General features: G+C 39.5%; 1 protein-coding gene across 1 annotated transcript; it reads left to right on the top strand.

Annotated features, from left to right (window-relative positions):
• Window positions 1-2,069: 2,069 nt before the first annotated feature.
• LOC143847086 (DEAD-box ATP-dependent RNA helicase 37-like) lies at window positions 2,070-21,516 on the top strand. The gene is made up of 6 exons (XM_077355765.1): window positions 2,070-3,515; window positions 3,604-3,687; window positions 9,809-10,051; window positions 10,604-10,771; window positions 11,048-11,161; window positions 20,514-21,516. The coding sequence occupies exons 1-6, from the start codon at window positions 2,760-2,762 to the stop codon at window positions 21,036-21,038; spliced, it is 1,890 nt and encodes a 629-aa protein (XP_077211880.1). The 5' UTR covers window positions 2,070-2,759; the 3' UTR covers window positions 21,039-21,516.
• The last annotated feature ends 1,545 nt before the right edge of the window (window positions 21,517-23,061 follow it).

Genomic DNA, 23,061 nt, shown 5'->3' with positions numbered 1-23,061 from the left:
CCTCCTTGGTGATGAGGTGGTACTAAAAATTAGCCTCACGAAAAGTCCTACGAAATGAAGAGGATGTTTTAGTAAAATTCATATAAATTTGCACTTTATTTTTGTGTTCACCTTTTGGGCTGAAGGGTTGATATTGACGCCCATTTACATTTTTCTCATTGATAGTGATGCCCAATATCACAATGCTTTGTTTTTCTGACAGCCAAACACCCTAACATAATTTGATGTTTACTTTCAATTCGCCATCAGGCCTGTTCATTTGAGATTCTGACAACCGATTTGTCAGCCCCAAACCTATTTTTAGACTCAAATTTAAATGTAATTTTGAGTCCAACAATAGGTTTTGGGCTCACAATCGGTTGTCCCAATATGAAGCGAACAGGGCCTTAGCATGAGAGCCCTTCACTTCTCTTATTCCTTATGAGAAGAGTCACGATAAGAGAGAGCCAAAAGAATATCACTCACTTTTCTCGTTTTTGTCGTCTTACTAGAAGTATAACTCCACTTTCCTTAGGCTCCGTGATGTGTTTGTTCTATAATAAAGCACTAGAATCGGCATCCTATTTCGCCTGATTCCAGGATCTTGTTTCCCGCCTCAATAGGTGGTAAGGTGGTAAACTTGAAGTGATGTGATTGAAGTTATTTTTATCAAACAACTGAAATAGAAGAAATTTCCGAGGGCACTCGTAAATTACATTTACAATTACAATAAATTTACATAGAGATTAAGAGTTTTACATGGCTAAGAGTCTTTTTTCTCAAACAATGTGTAGATTTACATTTCCAAATTTTTTGAGAGGGCCCAAAAGAACAACACAAACAACCATAGGATTATAAGAGTACCACAAGGGGGGACTTAGTCATGGAGGATTTTAAAGGTTGTGTGACCTCTCACAAATTGTCCGTGACACTTGAGAACTTGGACTTTGAATGTGTAGACATCAAGGCTCCGGAAATTGTCCGTGACACTTGTTTGTTTCGTAAAATTTGCTCCGATTCAACTAGTTGAGAACAGGGTTGCTGGTAGCAAGTTCATGATTTATAATATACTTGTCTCTTTATTTATCTCCAAATTGGATGCCGAGCCGTCCAAAACTCAGAAGAATCCATTAGAAAGAGCTAATCAATGATTACTTAAGAAAAAGAGGTTCTTGCCATCATCAAATTTTACCAATAATTATTGATTTTTATGTTGGCCCAGATCTAATGTATAATGATACATTTCAGCGCAATCAGATATAATAAAAGAGGAAAAGGTAAAAAATCGAATTAGGTTGGATGAAGAGTGCAAATCACTTTGCTACTTCATTTTGTGTTGTTTGATCGGTGCAAGCCCCCATCAATAAATAATCTAGGGTTTCTGAAACCAAATCCTAAAAATGAAAAAGGCAAATTTCAAAAAATTAGAGAAACTAAGGAGGAAAACCCTATGGAAAACCAAGAAGAAGGAATTAGGGTTTCTCTCTCAAACAAAAAGAGAATCAAAGAAGAAAAAAAAGTACTGAAAGGGAAAGAGGGAATTAGGGTTTCAGAGTCTAGAGCTTTGAAACAGGAGAAGAAAAAGAGAAATCTCAGCTTCACCAACCCAGAAAAGAGAGCAATGATTTGTTTAACTTGGTGGATGGGAGAGAGCGCTAGGGCTTGAGAAGATGGAAGGAACTGGTCGATAGGTGGGGGGATCTTTCAAATACCACCTATTTCAACGTGACAATTGGTTGCTCGCTCTTATTTATATGCGGAACTTTAAGGTCCCGTCCCATTAGAAGTTCACGCTTCTGGAGAATTTGCGACTAACGGATGATTTCATAGTTCCCGAAAATTGACGCCCACGACTAACGGGTGACAAGCCAAGTCCGCCAAATATCGCTAAAATCCCTTGCGACCCCCCCCCCCCCCCCCCCCCCCCCCCCCCACACACGCCCGCCAAGTGTCATAAACAACAATTCCATATTTCCATGGACCATACTCAATGGGGGTATCTCTGTCATTTAGGAGTCGGAACGTATATTTGCCTTCCCTTTTATTTTTGCACATGCCCATTTATTCACGTCTCTCCGTGTAGTAGGCAATTTTAGACCGCTCCTTTATTTACGACGCCACCCCACCTTGTACGGACTCTAGAGAGACTGAGAGAGAAGGAATTTTGCCTTGGGTGTTGAAAAAGGGTGGAAAAGATATATTTCTGAGTTTTGTCCGTCTGAGAGAGGGAGAGAGATTTGTCCGCGACTAGGGTTTCTGGAATCCCCAAAATGACGCTCCGCCTTCAACGATTCTAGTGTTTCTGCTTATTCCATCGCATCCTTATTTCCTCCTTCTGTTCTGAAATCTCTCTTCATCTGTTAGAATAGATCACTGTCCTTTTTATTTGTATCCCAGTTTCTTCTTCTTTTCTCCTTGCTGTATCATTTTCTTTTTGGATGATTTGATTTCCCTGGTGCATTTTCTGAGATCGTGAGGTTTTATTTTTTGGCTTTTAGGGTTTGAGTCGAGGGTGCTAGAGAGAAAGGCCTTATTTTTTTTTTTTGCCCTTTCTATTCTCTTCTGTTGATATCTGATAAGATTATAAATTTTATATCGGAGTTGATTTTGGAGACGGTTAGGTTTTTTGTTATCGAGTTTTATATTTAGCTTTAGGAAGGTGATCGCTTTAGATATTAGGGTTTCTGTGGGTCTGGTGTACGGAATTGGGGTTTGCTTTGGATATTAGGGTTTTTTCTGGGTGATTGCAAAAGGGGAAGATAGTATAGAACTTTTCAATTATGCGAACATCATGGGCGGATTCTGTTGCGAATTCGGCAGCTGAGAATGTAGCTGCTGGTTCGTCTGCTAACACTGGGGTTTCAGGATCCGATCCTAGGCCCACGCGATCTTCATATGTTCCACCACATTTGCGTAATCGTCCTCCTTCTGAGCCTCCTTTGCCAGCCTCGAATGATGCTCCATCTGGTACGAATCGTTCTGCCTATGGTGCTCCTGTGGGTGGGACACAGTTGGGTGACCCAAATCGCGATTTGGGACGCCAAGGCTATGGCGGTGGGGGGCGTGTTGGTGGGGGTGGTTGGAACACCAGAAGTGGGGGATGGGACCGTGGGAAGGAGCGAGAGGTGAACCCATTTGAGAATTCGGATGAGGCCGAGCAGGCGTTTAGCGGGCAGGAGAATAGTGTTATCAACTTTGATGCCTATGAGGACATTCCTGTTGAAACCAGTGGAGATAATGTTCCGCCACCTGTGAATACTTTTGCGGAGATTGATTTGGGCGATGCACTAAACCGTAATATTCAAAGATGCAAGTATGTGAAGCCTACTCCTGTCCAGCGCCATGCCATTCCGATTTCCCTTGGTGGGCGCGACTTGATGGCATGTGCACAGACTGGATCAGGAAAGACTGCTGCCTTTTGTTTTCCAATCATCAGTGGAATTATGAACGGTCAGTTTGCTCAGAGACCACGGGGAGCACGGACGGTATACCCACTTGCTCTTATCCTCTCTCCTACGCGGGAGCTCTCATGCCAGGTAAATTCCAATATTGAAACTTCTAATTAGTTGCATTTTTGGGGCAAGTTTAGTTTGGGCTTGTTATAATATTTTTTTCCTCCTATAGATACACGAGGAAGCTAAAAAGTTTTCCTATCAGACTGGAGTCAAGGTGGTTGTTGCTTATGGAGGAGCACCGATACATCATCAGGTCCCACTATTTTCCTGGTCTTTCAAAATTGTTTTCTCTAAAATGGCTTCTACTGCAGTTTCATAATTTTTTTTTTTTAAATTAAATGTTTTTAATTTTTGAGCAACTTGTTGGTTATGCATAATTTGATATTTTTGCCGTGGTTTTAAATCGCAACAGAAACCAACACAAAATGACTGAAATGTGTGTTTCTATCCTCGCTGAAATGATACCTAAATTGAAATACATACCGAAACCAAAATCGCAAGTGCATTAGTGGTATGTGATATCAATATAAAAAAAGGCGGCCCAGTGCACGAGGCTCCCGCCATTGCGGGGTTCGGGGAGGGCTAGATTTACGCAGCCTTCCTTACCCTGCTTTGCAGAGAGGGGTTGTTTCTGTGACTCAAACCCGTGATCACCAGGTCACAATATGTAATATATAATTATATTTATATAAATTGCATGTGAAATGCTGTATATATATTATGTATAAAAATTTATATGAATTACATGTGAAATGTGGTATGTATTGAATCATCACACGTACTCGACAAAGCATTTCACTAGGTGTACGATGTTATTAAATCGTTATGGATGGCTGTCTTGCTTTTGTGATGCTTTCTAAGTATGTTTTTTTTTTGTTTATTCTAGCATTTCCCGAAGTTTAATCCTAAATTATATTATTTGCATATGTTTTGATATGTTCCGGTGATTTTACAGGATTTCTACGAAATTTCTAACCGAAATTGAAACGTTTTTGTTTCCGAGACAACCGAAACTGAATCCAAAATCGAAATTTAAAACCTTAATTTTTGCTTGCACTAAATTGGCATGGATGAATAATAAAGAAAACCAATCAGTTTCTTGCATCTTCTTTAAGAACTCGAGGTCCGCTCGGACGCGTAATACAGAAGTAGAAGAGAAGGGATTTTGATTCCCATATCTTTACTTTCTATGTTATCTTGATTAGAGAGGAAAGTCAAACAGTGCAAAATGGCTTGTATTTGGAAAATTTACAGCCGACAAGGACTGCCTTGTGAATAGTAAATGGCAACCAAATAAAGCTGAAGAAATGGAAAATATGTACTTTTACTTTTACTTTCCTACTTTTTGGTGCATCCGAACGGACACTTGAGGACTAACTGAATGCGAATTCTTATGGAAATTATCTTAGCCCAGGTAAGCCCTTTGACTCGTATACTGATATAATTAGGAACTACTTAAAAGGTAGGCAAGTTGCATCCTTGATGGTTTTGTTGACGACATAAATAATCTACTTCTATATTTTCTTGTTCTTTTCAAGCTACCAGAGGTGTAAATGCTCTTTTTGTTAGTTGTGCTACTTTCTCCGTAGAACCTAGTGTTGCTTTGGGGTTTTTGAAGCCTACTTAAACAAGAGGAATTTGGCCCACGTTGTGTTTTTATCTTGGATAGAGTGCTTACCTTCATTTGCTCTTAGTTCCTTTCTCAGGTTGAGTGCTCACATAAGTTTATTCTTCAATGTTTGGTTCATATGCACATGGCAGAATATGTTGCTGTCATCTGGTTGTTTTCCTTCCTATAGATGGTGGTCATATATAATCAGGTTCATTTGTCAATTGTGGTTTATCACTTGTATTTTTATTTGCTTTTTTCCCTTGATTTGGGGTGTTAAAGAAAGATTATTAGGCACTATATTGTGTATTTATATTTGCTCTTTTTTTTTTTGATTTGGGGTGTTAAAGAAAGATTATTAAGCACCATACTGTCCTTATAATGGACCTTTTATGGTTATATTATGTGTTCCTCATATAATAATGTGCCAATGTTACCAGGGTAAGGCATGTGGTGTTAAAATGGTACAATAAGTTGTAAGGCATTTTGATTTTCTCTTCAGATATAATACTAAGTTGGTGGTTGTAATAAAAAGAATTTTGGAGTGTTTATATCAGAGAAATGCTTCAAGATTGGGAATTGCATACGCGTAATGTTCATTGTCCCTATAATATTATAGCTTGGTGCGCACCCCATCCATTAGTTGCTTGAAGCCACGGTTTTTAATTTCGGCCGAAATACCGAAATTTTGGATTTCGGTGAGGACATAAATTTAAAACCGAAACCGAAGTTTAAAAATTTCGGCCAAAATTATAAGTTTTTCACCGAAATTGAAACCGATTTTTCAATCCCTGCTTGAAGCTACGTGAGCTCTCAAGTAAATTTGTGATCGTTTAGCATTTTTTTTTACCTAGGTGGGGGGGGATGCGACTTTCTATTTTTTATGTTATTGCGGAGCAATGTTGTGTTGTGGCTAATTTGTTGGGCTAAAGATGCTGTAACAACAATTAATGACGACATGATCAGGACAGCTAACAATAGAAGGTTGGAATTTAGGATAGCGTGGCGATAACATATCTTTGCATATGGGATTGATTTCTAATGGTGGCTACGGACAAGGCTTGGGCTTGGGTTTTATGAAAAACGGGGTCATGTGCTCCAGCTCCCCTATCTGGGGATCTTAGGAATCAAAATCTCTTCTCTTCTAACCTCTTATTAAACATGGTTTGGAATCAAACAGCTCCAGATCCTCACGAGCGTGCATGACTTTATCCTATGCAGTAATTGGGTGTGATTGGAAAAAAATGTTATATTTATTGAGTTATTTCATAGTAGGATTTCCTTTTTAAAAACAGTGAGCATATTTTTTTCATGAATGGAAAAAGAGACAGCCAATTGCTTCGCACTTGAGACACATTATTTGGAAATATGATTAAGCTTACAACGCCAGAATATTCCTCACTTTGACCAAGTGGTTTGCTGAATTTTTTGATATTCATTACCACCCAAAGTGCTTCTATTTGCAGTGTTGACGTTTATAATGTATAGAAATTTTTTTGCTTTTATTTTTTAATTCATTAAGAACGAGTGTGCTTGTATCTCTATGCAAATAGAAAGGTTTGTGAAAATAAATTAAAAAATGAGGTTGCAAAGAAGAAGAATATGATGATTATGCTAGTGATGATGAGTATTAAATGAAGCAAAATTGTAACTTCAGATATCTGTAGAAGCGGAATTTTTCCAAGCAAATCAAAATCAGAAAACATGAGTTGCCTACGAGCACACATTTCCCACTCTACTCCATATTTGATAATCTTACCATCTTTTGATTTCCGAAATAACAGTGGAAATGTGGGGAATTCACCAATAGGCCTAAATAAACATAAATCTAAGTAAATACAAAGAATTTTTAAATTCTTAGTATTTACTTCGATGCATTGAGCTTGGGCAATCCGGGTCCATCGGGTGTTGGAGGTCTTCGTAGAGATGAGAGGGGATCCACCATATGGGTCCATCGGGTGTCGGAGGTCTTCGTAGAGATGAGAGAGTATCCACCATATGGGCATTCTCATGTCCGATTGGTAGATCCAATTCTAATGAAGCTGAACTTAAGGCGCTCCTTCAAGGTGTAAGGCTAACCAATGAGAGTGCCTTGTCATTATTGGTGGTATAGGGTGATTCCGTCAATGTTATTCGATGGTTGCTTGGAAGTTGTCTCCATCCTTTGAGTTTTTCTCATTGAGGCTGATGCTTTGGCCTGTGCCGGGCGCGGGGGGGGGGGGACATTTTGGAGACTTTTGACTTCCTCCCCCCTAGGCTGCAGTGGTTTTACTTTTTATGTATCTTATTCGTCCTTTTGTTGTTTGCTCTTTTGATCTGACCATCTCAATCTTCTTGTATGGCTCTTTTCTATATATATATATATATATATATATATATATATATATATATATATATATATATATATATATATATATATAAAATTTCCTGATCATTCAAAAAAATACTAAGAATTTTTAATCCTAAAAAATCGTCTAATTAATCTACTTCTACAAGTGAAGAAAAACACCCACCCGGTCATGATACACTTTGTAAAAGCCATAAAGGTAGCTATACTGAAGCACAAAAGAAGAAACGCCCTCCACAAGCTGTCCGGATCATCTTTGCCACATTTATTTAAAAATACTAAATATTTACTTAGATTTATGTTTATTTAGGCATGTTGGTGAATTCCCCACGCTTCCTCTGCTATTTCGAGGATCGAAAGTTGGCAAGATTGTTAAATATGAAGTCGAGTGGGAAATGTGGACTTGTAGGTAACTAATGTCTTGTGATTTTGATTTGCTTGGGAAATTTTCATTTCTACTGAAGTGACAATTTTCTTTCATTTAATGTTCCTCATCATCTTATTCTTCTTATTTGCAACTTTTTACTAAGCACACTTGTTCTTGATGAATAAAAAACAAAAGAAAAAAATTGGATACATCATAAACGTTAGCACTGCAAATAGTAGCCCCAGGCTGGTAATGAACACTGAAACATTCAGTAAACCACTTAGTCAAAGTGAGGGATATTTTGGTGTTGTAATCTTAATTATGTTTCCAAACAATTTCTCCAATCAGCTGGCTTGTAGACAACACCTAGTTACTATATAAGATGAAAGTATGCACGCTCTCGAGGGTCTGGAGCTTTTTGATTCCAGGCTCCGTTTGATAAGAGGTATGAAGAGAAGAGATTTTGATTCCCATTTCTCTACTTTAAACAAGGGTCTTGAGGGTTTGGAGCGACGTCGGAAGAGGAGATTTTGATTTCCATTTCTCTACTTTAAACGAGGGTCTTGAGGGTTTGGGGCTGTTTAATACAAAAGTAGATGAGGAGGGATTTTGATTCCCATTTCTCTACTTTCCCTTTTATCTTGATTTGAGAGGAAAATCAATCGGTGCAAAATGGCTTGTATGTGGAAAATTTACAGCCGACAAGGACTGCCATGTGAATAGTAAATGGCAAGCATATAAAGCTGGTAAATGGAAAATATGTACTTTTACTCTTACTTTCCTACTTTTTGGTGCATCTAAATGGACCCTTGGGGACTAACTGAATGCTAATTCTTATGGAAATTATCATAGCCCTGGTAAGCCGTTTTACTTGCATACTGATATAATTAGGAACTACTTAAAAGGTAGTTAAGTTGCAATACCTAGAAAATAACTTGCCGACGTAAATAACTTGCAGAAATTTTCTCATTCTTATCAAGTTGCTAGAAGTGTAAATACTCTTTTTGTATACTCACTCCGTAGAACTTGGTGTTGCCTTGGGGTTTTTGAAGCCTTTTTAAACAAGAGAAATTTGGTTCTACCTTGTGTTTTTATCTTGGATAAAGTGCTTACCTTCGTTTGCTCTTATTTCCTTTCTCATATCGAGTGTTCACATAAGTTTTTCTTCAATGTTTGGTTCATATGCACATGGTAGAGTATGTTGCTGTCATCTGATTGTTTTCTTTCCCTTATATGGTGGTCATAGATAATCAGGTTCATATGCACGTTGTGTTTTTCCAGTTGTATTTATATGTGCTCTTTTTTCCTTGATTTGGCATGTTGAAGAAAGATTACTAGGCACTATACTGCCTCATAATGGACTTTTTAAGGTTATATTTATACATGTTCTGAATATAAGTTTCTAAGGGCACGAGGATTAAGTGACCAACAATCGTTCGCATATAGATATTTGTCTCAATCACATGTGATATGATGCACACACTAATGTTTTTACCAATCTCGAACTAGGTATATAATCATATAATAATACTATTCTGGAACCCTCAATGTTAAGGTTCACATGTCTCATCTCATATCTTTGCCTCTGTACCATGTTTAGTAAAAATTCTGATCTAAGGAATTAGGGTCGCCTATGACCTCCATGTTCCTCATCCCAAATGCCTACTTGTGTCAGGGTGGGTCAACAATGTGTGTGTAGTGAACCTACTTGTCGACGGAGATTAGTTAATCACATTATTTGATAAATTCTTGTAGTTCTTCAGTGTGCATCACATAAATATTATGCAGCTATCACAATGCAATAGTAACCATCATCACATGTACATATGTCATTATGATCATCTGCACAAAATAAATGACATTCTATCTGCATCCAAAAGGCTAATGAATTAGTAAAATGTTTCTATTTGTCTATTACTCATTAGATGTCATTAATACTTGATGTTACAATTATGGCAAGTAGCAGGGTTCCTGTGCAGGCTGTCTAATGTATGAGATTCTATGCTTGATGTGCTTTCTGGACTGATTAAGTTGCGTTTTATTGTTGGCAGCTTCGGGAGCTAGAGAGGGGTGTTGATATTCTTGTGGCGACTCCTGGGCGTTTGGTAGATTTGTTGGAGAGGGCTAGAGTTTCGTTACAGATGATTAGGTATTTGGCTCTGGATGAGGCTGATCGAATGCTGGATATGGGTTTTGAACCGCAAATTCGAAAGATTGTTGAACAAATGGACATGCCTCAGCGAGGTATGAGGCAAACCATGCTGTTCAGCGCCACTTTTCCAAAGGAGATACAGGTTAGTTCATTATCTATGAATAGGCCACATATATGCTTCTTTAATAGAGTTCTTTATGTAATACATCACTATGTGATTTATGTTAGCTTGTTGGTGCATGCATTTGTGGGCTAGATCCCACTATGTAATGCTATAAAATTCGTCAGTTCGTCTCTCTTTTCGCATTTATCTTTTACCTTTTTGGTTTGCCTGTTTTTATTCCTCTTGGATTCCTCTTTTTATTTATTGATCATTTGTCTCTTTGTTGTGATTTGTGACTTTACTCATGTATTCGTTAGAAACTTCTGTAAAAAAAAAGATGCCATTATCCATGCTGAGGTGCTAGTAAAAAACTAATTTAGTAACTTGCATTCACTGTGCCTAGTGGTTAGGAGATTCTGCATGTTCCAGTGTTATCTGCCTTCAAGATGGTGCTACATGCTTGTTTCTTGTCAAAGTTAACAGTCCATTGCTTGTGAATTTTGTTCGAGTCATTGTTAGTAGCATTCTTGCTGTAAAAAGCAGCTATCCTGATGTGATTCACAACTTTTCGCTGGATTGTTTTTTTTGCAGAGACTGGCCTCTGATTTTCTTTCGAATTACATTTTTCTTGCTGTTGGAAGGGTTGGTTCAAGTACTGATTTGATTGTTCAAAGAGTTGAATTTGTCCTCGAATCTGACAAGAGAAGTCACCTCATGGACCTTCTTCATGCTCAACGAGCAAATGGAGCTCATGGCAAGGTAAGACTGAGGGTAAACAAATGCCTGCTATTTTTTGGGCTATGGACCAACGTCTTTCAATGGTTGTCACTGGTATTTACATTAGAAGAATCTTATTGATGGATTTATTTCTGATTAAAATATTTTTGTGATCTATAAATCCAGGGCACCCTACAATGTCTTTACCTTTAAAGACAAAATCTAGGGCACCCTCTTCCTTTTTTTTGATATGGTTGCTTTGAGGGACTTCATTATTCATTTCTGTAATAAGCATTTCTCTTCTTGTTGAGTTTACAGCAAGCTCTGACTTTGGTCTTCGTGGAGACAAAGAAAGGGGCTGACTCATTGGAACACTGGTTGTGTTTAAATGGTTTTCCTGCAACTACTATTCACGGTGACAGATCACAACAGGTAAGTTGAATGTGTTATTGGAAATTGTCATATATTAATTTAAAGGCACATTTCGATTCTGCTTGCCATTCAAAAACATAAAAATAAAATCTATTCTGCTTTCTGCTTTTATCTTTGTATTGCTATTGTATTTAACAGCATATTGTTTTGCTGCTTCTATTTGTCGTCATCTCTGCTTGAATGAAATAAGGTCACCAGTGGATTTTTTGTACCTCTCCCATGATTGCTTATTCTACATTTATATGTTTTGGATATCCTACTAGGATGACAGGTTCTGATAACTAATCTGCCTTCCATTTTGCTTCCATATCTATTGCTGGTTATCATTAATGGATCTTTTTATATTGCATTGGAGTAGGAAAGTAGTTGCCATGCTTGGGAGGGTTTTGACCTCAAGGGAGAAAATGATGCTGTCATCTGAACTTGTTTAAGTTATCATCGCTGTTATTAGAAGATTGACGTGCAGTCACTTAACCTTGCATAAATGGTCAGGATAGTATATGAGGCCAATAGATACACAGAGTATATATTAAATGAGGAATTAGTGACTGGCCGACAAGGAAGGAGAAATAGAAAAAAGTTGTAAGGTGAAGTTCTCCAAGGCCAGGACCCTTTGCGAGAGGCCAATGGCTTCTATTTATAGATGCTGGAAGATGGGTTGGTGTAGTGTGGTAATTTACCTTCGTCTATTGTGGTCAATTACCTTAGAAGAAGGGCTGCCTTACCTATAGTGGATTTAGGATTCATGTGTTTCTAGGTTAGATGATTGTGATTTTATGTGATGCTGGTAGGGCTGCCCTATCTCATAATGATGGCATGCATCAAGTGATTTGGGAAAGCAACCTTGTCATTTTTAGGAATTTGAGAGGCTGTGTTTGTTCATTCATGTTCTTCATTTTTCTCTTAGGCTATGTTTGGATGAGTGGCATAGGCTCGGAGAGTAGTGGAATAAGAAGTCAAAAGAAGAGGCAAGCATTGGATTTGTCTAGAATTACCTTTCGGAGAATAGTGGAATATATTACAGTAGTGTTTGGTTGTGCGGCATAGACTCGGAGAGTAGGGGAAAAAGTAGGGGTGTCATTACCAATATATATATATATATATATATATATATATATATATATATATATATATATATATATATAGAGAGAGAGAGAGAGAGAGAGAGAGAGAGAGAGAGAGAGAGAGAGAGAGAGAGAGAGAGAGAGCACCATTTCCAAGATTTTAATCCAAAATTCTCCTTTTTTGGTAGAATTTGGTTTGAAAGTGAGAAGGCGAGGAGTTGGATGCCCATGGGCAGACAAGCTAATTATGTCGGGAACATGATGGGGAGTCTCATGAAATTTCAATGCAATATTGCCAACCAAACAAGGAATCGGCTTTACTTCTCTCTCAAAATTCCAATGGATGCCGAGCGTTTGTGCAACCAAGCACTTGGGGTTTGTTTAGCCAGGGAGGCTTAGGGATTTTGCTTGGCATTTGGGTGCCATGTCAGCAATATTCCTTTTTTGGTTGCCAACATTGCATTGAAATTCCTGGGGACTCCCAGAGATGTCTCCTAGTTAATCATTGCATGTCTGCTGACGTGTCACCCTTGTCCCCTTCCTATGAAATTCAAGCCAAAACCCACAATAAAAGGTGGAATTTTGCTTAAATTTATTGGGAACTGCTCTCTCTCTCTCTCATATTGGTAATGACACCTATCATTATTCTCCCAGGTTGACAACCAAAACTGCATACTACTATTCTCCCAGGTAAGTTCTAGGAAAATCCAATGCTTGTCTCCTCCCTGTTGACTACTTCCGCCACTACTCTCTGAGGTAAATACCCACAACCAAACATAGCCTTATTGATTTGGCTGCACTTTAGATATTTTACCTAGTGTCTAGTATCCAGGCTTCTAAAGGTTAAATTGACTTTAGGGTGTGTAAATTTACTTTCTCATTAAGGTCTCACTGATGGGGATCAAATACAATGAAAACTGTGAAACCAGTGTCTCTTGAGCTGTTTTCTAAATTTGGTTTTGGATTTATCTTGAAGAGATATGGAGGTAATAAACAAATTTATTTAATTTAGCATATTTGATCTCGGTGCAATGGGGTGGCTAGATCTGTCTTGTGATCTAGTGCTTGAATTTGGGTGAGCCAAGGTTGCTTGGAAGTTTGTGGGTATGGTTGGGAAGCATATTCTCTACTGGGTTCAGGAGTCTTAAGAATTTTGTCGTGGTGCATAATCTGTTGTCCTGTGTTTTGTTCTAAGATGGTTATGCTTATAGGGTTATTCTTTATGGGTTTTTTTAGGTTTGGGAACATTTCATAGTTTTTTAGGACTCGAAAGGGTTTTCTCAACAAATTGCTTTTGTTTGATTCAACGGGAAGAGGGAAGACTCCTCAAATTAAAATGATGCCCATGACAGTTTAAGGCCAGGTAGAGTTTGGGTGGTGTTTACACTCCACACTGGCAAACGAAGATAAGGACTATTTTAATTGATTGGGTATTGCTAAAGAAAATGGTGTTCGTGGTGGAATTTCAGTTGGAAGGGAAAATTTTTGCATTGTAGAATTGGTGTTGGTGATTCAATAGTACCTGTTTTTGCTTGGTTCCTTGTAGCACAGCCACTCTACTTTATCTAAAAATTTATTGAGTCATCCTGCAGCCAATAATTGCTTCAGCCTCATTATTAATATACAGTCATGGAGAGATATTTTGCTCCCTGCTTGAAACTTATGATTTATGTTTTGTTTTGTTTTTGGTATGCTAGTTACCCGTGTATGGGCCAATTAATAATTGCCCTGGCCTCATTATTGATATACACACATGGAGAGAAATATTCTACTCCCTGCTTGAAACTTATTTTTTATGTTTTTATGGTATGCTGGTCAGTGGTCACCTGGCTATGGGCTTTAAACTTATGATCTATGTTTTTGTGGTATGCTGGTCACATGGCTATGGGTTTCAATACTCTTCTTTTGACCTTATAGAGAACTAGGGCTGTGTTATATTTGTGGTGCTTGATAAGTTTGTGTGATAATCTTTCTAAGAATTATGGTGATCTGGTTTGAGTTTCCTTGAACGTAATGGGTAGTAATAACACAAAATGTGAAGGGGAGGATGATATGTTTTGACAGTGTTGTCAAAACTCAAAAGGTTTTGATATTTCTTTTTTAGCATGTCTCCCATTTCCAGGACTCGGAGGTCGATTTTTTTGATGAAGATTGCATCTGTGGCTCCTGGCACGAGGAATGGTTTTGAGCTAGGCTTGTGATTTACTGAAACTTGGTTGTGGTTTTGAGGACAAGGATGTGTAACGGTCACCAGGGAGCTTACAATAATGATGGGTGCTTCTTGATTGGGTGACTTCAATCATGGACGTGATTGTAGCAAATATGGTTTTCATCTGCTTGTTGGTATTATTATCTTGTGGAGGAACTTTGCTCTTGTTTTTGAGGTGAGATGGTTTATGGCAACTTCTGTGTTTTCCATTTGTGGCTTAGTTGATGGGGGGGGGGGGGGGCATCCAAGATGCCATGAAGAATCAAGGGGTTGAGAAGATATGGCCCATTGTTGAAGTTAAAATAGCTTTATTTGGTTTTTAGAGTGTTATTTAATTTAAGTCGTAGAGGGAGTCATTATCCGTCAAAATCACTAAGTTCTTTGATTTATGAATGTTATAAATAGGCCCCACGCATGTATTTGAAATTTTTTAAGTTGGGAGGGTCTTTAAATCATGAGTTGTGGGAGCCGGTTTTTTCCCTCGCTGCGTAGGACAGCAGGGGATCACCCGTAACTGCGCTTGTTCGAGCCCTTCTCTTAAATTCTGCTGCCTTGACCAAAAGACTTCTTACAGCATAAACCAGTATGCCCGTTGTCATGTGACATTTCAACCGAGAAGTTAACTTTCAGTAAAAAACATACGTTTTTACCCAAAAACATACGTTTTTACCGAAAAACACTTCCCCAAAAAATGTTGCAATATTAAACTTGTTGGAATCTCCTCGGAATAATGAATCCAACGAATCTGACCTCGCGTGATTCGGAGTCCAAACAGAGAAGTTATGAACCGCCGAAGTTTTCTGAAAAGAGACGATAAATCACGCTTTTCGAAAAAGCGCAAATTACGAAAATACCCTCAAGGATGATGTCATGAATGACATCATCAGGGTGAGTCACCCCCACGAATTACAAAAATGCTCTCAGGATGACATCACCCATGACATCACTCGTGATGTCACCCATGATGTCATTCATGACATCATCAGGGTGACTCACCCCCACAAATTACCAAAATGCCCTAAAAGATGATGTCATCTATGACATCATCAGGGTGACTCACGCCACAAAAAAACTAGGGTTTTTTCTGAAATTCTACAGGGGTTCGATATAACCAAAAAAGGGGAGGTGAAAGATCACCAAAGAGGGGGAGAGAAAAAACCCATCAACAAAGGAGGGAGAGGGGGGACCATGCCTTTACAATTACCCCCCCTCCTCTATTTATAGACTTAGTGGAGGGGTATTTTTGAGATTTGGTGGGTGTGACTCACCCTGATGATGTCATGGATGACATCATCCTTGAGGGCATTTTGGTAATTTGTAGGGGTGAGTCACCCCTGATGATGTCATGGGTGATGTCATTCTTGAGGGCATTTTGGTAATTTGTGGGGGTGAGTCACCCTGATGATGTCATGGATTACATCATCCTTGAGGGCATTTTGGTAATTTGTGGGGGTGAGTCACCCTGATGATGTCATGGATGACATCATTCCTGAGGGCATTTTTGTAATTTGTGGGGTGATTCACCCTAATGATGTCATGGATGACATCATCCTTGGGTATTTTCGTAATTTGTGCTTTTTCGAAAAGCGTGATTTTTCGTCTCTTTTTTGGAAAACTTCGGCTGTTCGTAACTTCTCCATTTGGACTCCGAATCACGCGCGGTCAGATCCGTTGGATTCCTTATTCCGAGGAGATTCCAACGAGTCTAATATTGCAACCTTTTTGGGTGAAGTGTTTTGGGTAAAAGCGTATGCTTTTGACTGAAAGTTAACTTTTGGGTTGAAAATGCCACGTGACAACGGGCTTACTAGTTTATGCCGTAAGAGGCTGGTGCTGTTTTAAAACAGGCTTTCTGGTTGTTTAAAACGGCTTTCGGAAATCATTTTCTTCTGAAAATACCTTAAAGAGATTGAGAGAAGCCGAACTGGTGCTCGTCATAAGGTTCTTCCTCGCGACACCTATCATTAGTACCACCTTGACAAAATTGGATGTCTACATGAGGGGTATACGTGTTAGGTTTTTATTTTAGTGTTTTGAAACTTTCTAGTTCTCTTCTTTTATTATATGGGATTTGCTAGCGTCCATCGCAAAAAGGCATTTCGCGGATGGCCTGCTGCATGTGAGAGCTGCCGCACATGCTCACTTTTCAGCAGATTTTGTCTTCGTCCACGAGGTGGCTGCTCTCACATGCAACAAGCCATCCGCGAAATACCTTTTGTGATGGACGGTAGCAAATCCCTTATTATATATATTGTAAGCCTTAGGGGCCATTGAGGAGCGTGATGGTCGATTAATAAAAAATTAGTTATTTCTTGAGGGGTGAGATGTCTTTTCTTTGACCAGGAGAGATTCTTGATATCCAAGTGAGAAGCTTAGGTTCTTGAAAGTGGGAGGCCTTCGTTCCAAGAGCGGTTCTTGGATTGTCTAGGTGCAAGGCCTAGATCGTGGTGCGGGGCCACAACTTGAGGGTGCGGAGCCTTAAGGTGATCTAGAGTGATTCTAGATTTGGTTTTGGAGCCTAAGATTTAAGGTATCATATCCGTTCATTCTTTTATCTTGAGATTGGTCTTCATTCTATTGTCGGTTTCCTCATTTACGCCCACATGAAGTGGTCTTCATTACCGTGAATCCAATGGAACTCACCCAATAGTTGAGTTGTTGGAAAGCTTAAACAGCAAATTCGAGGGGTTGCAATCTTACTTGGAGCGCATGGATCGCACTACCCGAGATTTTCCTGTACGTCTTCTAGCCTTGGAGACTCCACATATTGTACAGTGTCAGGAGGTACCCGTGGATGGAGTTGCACCTACACGTGCCTCAACGCCTCTCCATGTTCTACTGCAGCCACTTAGGCTGTAGGATCCTAATCCACCTTTTAGGCACCCACATCTGGTCCTTGATTCGAGTATCCCCAACACCTGGGCTATGTCCACAACAGGAATACCTCAGCGTCAGGGTTATGGCCCTCATCAATGTTAGGCTTGGCTTTGCGGAATGGGTTTCATTCTCGTTGGAGATAAATCCTGGATGTGCATTTTCTTTTTGTTTGTATGGTTTGTGTGGTGTGTTCCATGCCGTGTGGTTTCCCACATGGCTTTTTACTTCTACAGTGATTGGCTTTGTGGTCCATAGCCTGATGATGCTTTTGCCTTTTGTGTTTTGCCCTCTAAGTGGTCCCTCTCCATATCTATCCTCCATGTGCTTTCAACAATTGTGGTATTGTCATTGACCAACTAGCAAGAACAACATTTCTTTAATCTTGTGCTGGACTTGGAAATTCAATTTTTTTTGCGCCAGGGCTTTATACTTCAAGAGAATTTCCAAAACGTCCCTTAAAGTAAATTTTGTTAATTGCCATTTGTTATTTCAATTAAAGCTACAATTTTGCCATTGTTATAAAGTATTACACATATTTTCTTCAAGACTCAATCTGGACCTTAACTCGTCACCTTGTTGTGCCATATTGGTTGGAGATGGGAAGAGAAGTTGGTGGGCCAAGACAGGGCTGGAGGGGTTGCTGGCTGGGGCAAATTTGGTGAAGGGAAAAGCCGTCCATAGCGAGTGGCATAGTGAAGCAATATGTCGTTCGGCAAATGATGTGGCAGTGATGTGCTCAAATAGGGCCACAACAGTGATTTGTGGCAGGTCGATGAAATGCAGCTGACGACGATGGGAAGGGTTGAGTGGATGGTGGGTAAGGTAGTTGATACCACCTTTTTTTTTCTTGGAGCTAGGAGGATGGCAGTGTGGCCATCAGATTTGACCAAAGGATATCTGAGAAATCCTACGAAATCTCTCCTTTTGATATCCACTAAGCTGTATTTTTCAAATTCATTTCAATTTCCCTCTGATGCCTCAATTTGCTGTGATTTCCCTTGTTCTTCTTGATTCTCTTCATGTTTTCCCATTCCACTACTCTAGCTGTATTTCTTGTTTTTAGTATTCTCCTTAAAGTCATGGATTTTAGGGTAAATTTTTGGTTTTTTTCCCAACTTTTGTAGCTGCCCGAATCCCATTGCAATGTATGAAAACAAAGACTAGTCTTCTTCCTCTTTGATTTTCTCTCTCTGGGTGGTTAGTGGGGGCTGAGTAGAGGAGTGGATTGGTTGGTGGGCCCTGCATTGTCTCGACTGCAATGATGCATACCTTTCCCACGCACTCCAAAACTGTGCCCTTCATTTCACCTGGGATGGCCGAGCCTGCGCTTTCGTCCCCACTACCCGCCGTTCCTCTGCTTCGATGTCCCACTCATCCAACGGATGTCCTTCGTCACATCCACACATCTTCTGATTCTCTTCCTGCTTTCATGCCGTCCATGACTCAATATGTGTTTCTTTCTGGTTCTGGGCGGCAGGACAAGCCTGGGCTCCACTGTGGTCATGAGAGGTTCTGCTCTGCTCTAGGAATAAAGGGCCAAAAGAAATTCTACAGGAAGAAAAGAATCTAAGAGAGAAAATGATAAAGGATTTAAGGTGGGTTTTTTGCTTACTAATTATAAAACAAGAAACAATAAGAAAAAACCCAAGATTCAGAGAGCCAATACAAACTAAAGGGTTAAAGTATCTGAGTAGAAATTAATCCAACAGATAGACAATGGTAGAAGGATCTCTACCGTTGTTTAATAGATAGACAATGGTAGGAAATAATCCAACAGCTAGACCATGGCAAATTCCATGGCGGACAGATTGGTGAAAGATGGATTGTGGGGAGGTCGTTGGGTTCTCAAGGCTGTAGTGGTTTAATCTGTGGCATTCTTGTGCAGGGCTGCAACCTCTCATATTACATCGCGAGGGACATCTTGTTCCCTAACTCTAATCAGTTTGCTGTCTTTAATAAAACTACTTACTAGATACTGGTTACCTTTTTTTTTTTTAAAACAAATGGTAGAAGGATCTCCGAAGTTGGGTTTTTGGCTTACTAATGCGCTTTATCAATGACCAGCTCTACTTCCAGAAAAACAAGAGAAATGACCAAGCATTTTCTCTCCCTTTAAGATCAAAAGGTTGGTTTGAAATTCCTTTTTGTTTTTCTTTGATCAGAGTGCAGGGAGATAAAAAAATAAATAAAAAATAAATGAGAAATCCCTTTCTAGGTTTTGAATCTGGAGTGCAGGGAGATAAGGTTGCTTGGTCTAATGCGTATTGCCAACACGCAATGCATCTCTCTGACCACCCCAATCCCCACTAAGAGCCAATGTTGTGGTCCTTTCTGATCTCATCACCAACATCACCTTCGCTGCCACGCCATTTGCTGACCCATTGTATCAGTTGGGTTGTGCCCCTAGTGGATGGGTCTGAATCATGGTGGTGACTGGTTTAGAGGCAAAGTATTGTGGAGAGACGACGAGGTGGCCACTGGGGAAACAAATCTTGGCTGACAATGTTGATTCTTTAATTTTCCTTTAGGCCACGTTTGGATACCCACAAGATTCACATTTGCCGTTGAGATTTGGAACTGGATCAGATCTTTAGATTTCCAAATCAGCTACAACAGTGAAAAAAAAATCCGATTTGCAAATCTGTTCTGAAAGGCATTATTTGGAGATCAATATTTGTGGCAATTACCTTCACCCTCACTGCTCCTCGACCTTGCTGCAGCTAGACGTCGTCCGCCCCCCCCCGCTCTCTCTCTCTCTCTCTCTCTCTCTCTCTCGCACAACATGAGCATGAGTGAGGATGATTGATGTATTTTGTATCCAAAACTCAAATCCAAATGCAAAAACATGAGGTATCCTAATGTGACCTTAATATAATTAATGACTCGATTTGAGGGTAGAAGTGTTATTTTACAAGCAATAGTAAAGAACAAAAGACTTAAAATGCTTTAGGAATGTTTTGAAAATTATTTTGTGAGATGTTAGCTTCTTGGATATAGATCATCCAGCGACTAATACCATTCAAAAAAAATAAAAAAAATTTGATAATATTTTACAAACTAAGGACCAGCAAAATTCCCTTTATTTTTATCTATGAATCATATACATCCATATCCAAAATGTCTTCATGACTATGTTTCTTGCCTTTTGGTTATATTTACATGCCAACTTACCATATTTTGAAAAATGATCTTTTGTATCCAGGAAAGGGAGCACGCATTGAGATCATTCAAAAGTGGCACAACTCCAATCTTAGTTGCCACGGACGTAGCAGCACGTGGGCTCGATATCCCTCATGTTGCACATGTTGTCAATTTTGACCTCCCCAACGATATTGATGATTATGTCCACCGGATAGGGCGAACAGGGCGAGCGGGTAAGACAGGCTTGGCGACAGCCTTCTTCAATGAGAACAACTCTTCCTTAGCGAGGTCATTGGCAGAGCTGATGCAGGAATCAAACCAGGAGGTACCTGCTTGGCTCTCTCGTTATGCAGCACGGTCCTCGTATGGTGGAGGGGGAAGGAACCGCCGTTCTGGTGGGGGTCGCTTTGGTGGCCGTGACTTTAGAAGGGACCCTCCCTCTAATAGGGGAGGAGGGGGTGGTGCTGACTACTATGGCGGAGGCAACAGCAGTGGGGGGTATGGTGGTGGTGGGTATGGTGGTGGTGCGTATGGTGGTGGCGGTGGTGGTGGTGGTGGTCCTGGTGTTACCAGTGCATGGGACTAACGTCCCTCTTTTTACAGTCCTGTTTTCTTTAAAATATAATTTTGATAGGTTTACACTTTTTTTTTTAATCTTAGTTCATATGGCGTTGTTCTATCATCCCTATTTAGTCTTAAAGTCTACTTTGGTTCTCCCACTGTTGGAAAGGCTTGGGAATGTTGGAGGGATGTAGAGTTGCTACCACCACCACCACCACCAAAGAAAGGTGGGTGGAGTGTGTAATTGAGGTGGTGTTGGTGAACTAACAGAATAGAGTCCCTTTTTTTTTCTTTTCTAATGTTATTTTCGTTGGGGGGTTGTAGAATATGTTTGTGAGAGAGGGAGGGTTCTTTTGGCCGTTTGTTTCATCTCAAGACGTGTTCTTTTCGACCTTATTGGATTATGGGGAGAGTCATTTTCAGTCTGTGGGTCATTTTTCTTTTTTGGATTTTGTTGTAAAATTCTGATGGGTGACAGAAATAAAAGCTCAGCACTTAGGAGAGGAAGAAGGTCTAATCTTTCTTGTATTAGAATGAAACTGTGCCTTGTGAATGTGATGAAACAGTAACAACGAGTGGAAGCTCACTCAACCAGACAACCTTATGTGTATCTATAACAAAACAATGAATGTGGTGTGGGAAAGTTTCGAAATGGTCAAAATGGTCCTATTGATATACAGAGGACATGATTGAAACTGTACGTACACATTTCTCAAAAAGCTCAGTTGTCTTAGGCCCAACACAAGAAGGCCATTGGCTAATTTTAACTTGGAAAATCATTCCTAGAAGTGCCAATTGGCTAGTAACCGTGCCAAATCATGAGCTTCCAACGCCACATCACTTATAATCCATTTATTTGAAGGGTTTTGTTAACGAAGGGGCACTTGTGGAGGTGCTTTGGAAAAGAAATTTTGCATTCAATTTTCATGTTGTTTGAGACTTGTACAAATGTTTTTTGGATTTTCTATCAAAAGATGTGTAAAATTTCTTCTCCAAACACCTTAACGAGTGCTTAACAAAACCCTTATTGCTTGCCACTGACTTAAGAAAGATAGTTAACTGTCGATTTAGCATAAGCATAGTAGTACGGAACACACAGCTACCCTTAGCATTACCATCTTACATATGCGGTGACAATCACGATAGTGTACTCCATCATGTATGGGCCATTGACCAAATCTTAATGACGAACAAAACCGCATCGATCGGATATTAGGATCATTGACTTAATGTGATTCTTGGGCCACGGCTCATCCACACTGGGATCCACCAAATGAACAATCTATGTTACGATATATCAGATTTCACTAGATCTTACCGTTGGATGAACTGGTGCTAGATTAAGCAACTATGCAAGATTAGGAAGTTAGGTTAGATTGGAATTATTCTTATCACTCACTTATCCGTATCGATCTCATGTTTATCCCTTAAGTGCTTTATAGTCTATATAATAAGCACTAGTTAAAGTTGATTGTATTCATCCAGTACATTTCATTTTCTGTTTTTAACAATCTACATCTTGACAAATAGGCAGTGCCAAATATTTCTCTCATAAATATGCTTACCCTTAACCTTTTAATTAGCAATGATCTTTCTTAGTCAGTAGAAGGCAATATAGATCAGTTTTTGGTGAGTGAGAGTCTGAGCTGTTCAAATGCATGAAGGCGACATATGATTACATAACCTCACCTATGGGGTGCCTAAACAACTTTTTAAACTGTTATTTATTGGCTGGTAATGGCCTCTTCAACTGACAGAGTAAATGTTGTCATCAGCATGTGAGATAGTTGTGTTTTTGAGCTCCCAACATTCATTAATGCAGCAGACTCTTGATTCCACTGGACCTATTGTTTTGATAATGACACCCTCCTCTTTATTTTGTACTTCAATAGTTGGTTGTTACAGCCTCACAGGCTGTTGGAATCCCAAAAAGATATATCCAATAAAGAAAGGGGAGTAATAAATCGACTCCCATATATATCTTAAATCGACCCCATGTGTCTATCTCAGGGTCGATTAAAGATATAAGAGATTTATCACTGCCCGAG

This window comes from Tasmannia lanceolata, unplaced genomic scaffold (genome assembly GCF_043159265.1).
Source record: "Tasmannia lanceolata isolate RefF3 unplaced genomic scaffold, GAP_Taslan_0.1 ptg000015l, whole genome shotgun sequence".
NCBI lineage: Eukaryota > Viridiplantae > Streptophyta > Magnoliopsida > Canellales > Winteraceae > Tasmannia > Tasmannia lanceolata.
Note: the sequence above shows the minus strand (reverse complement) of the source record. Positions and strands in the feature narration are given on the sequence as shown.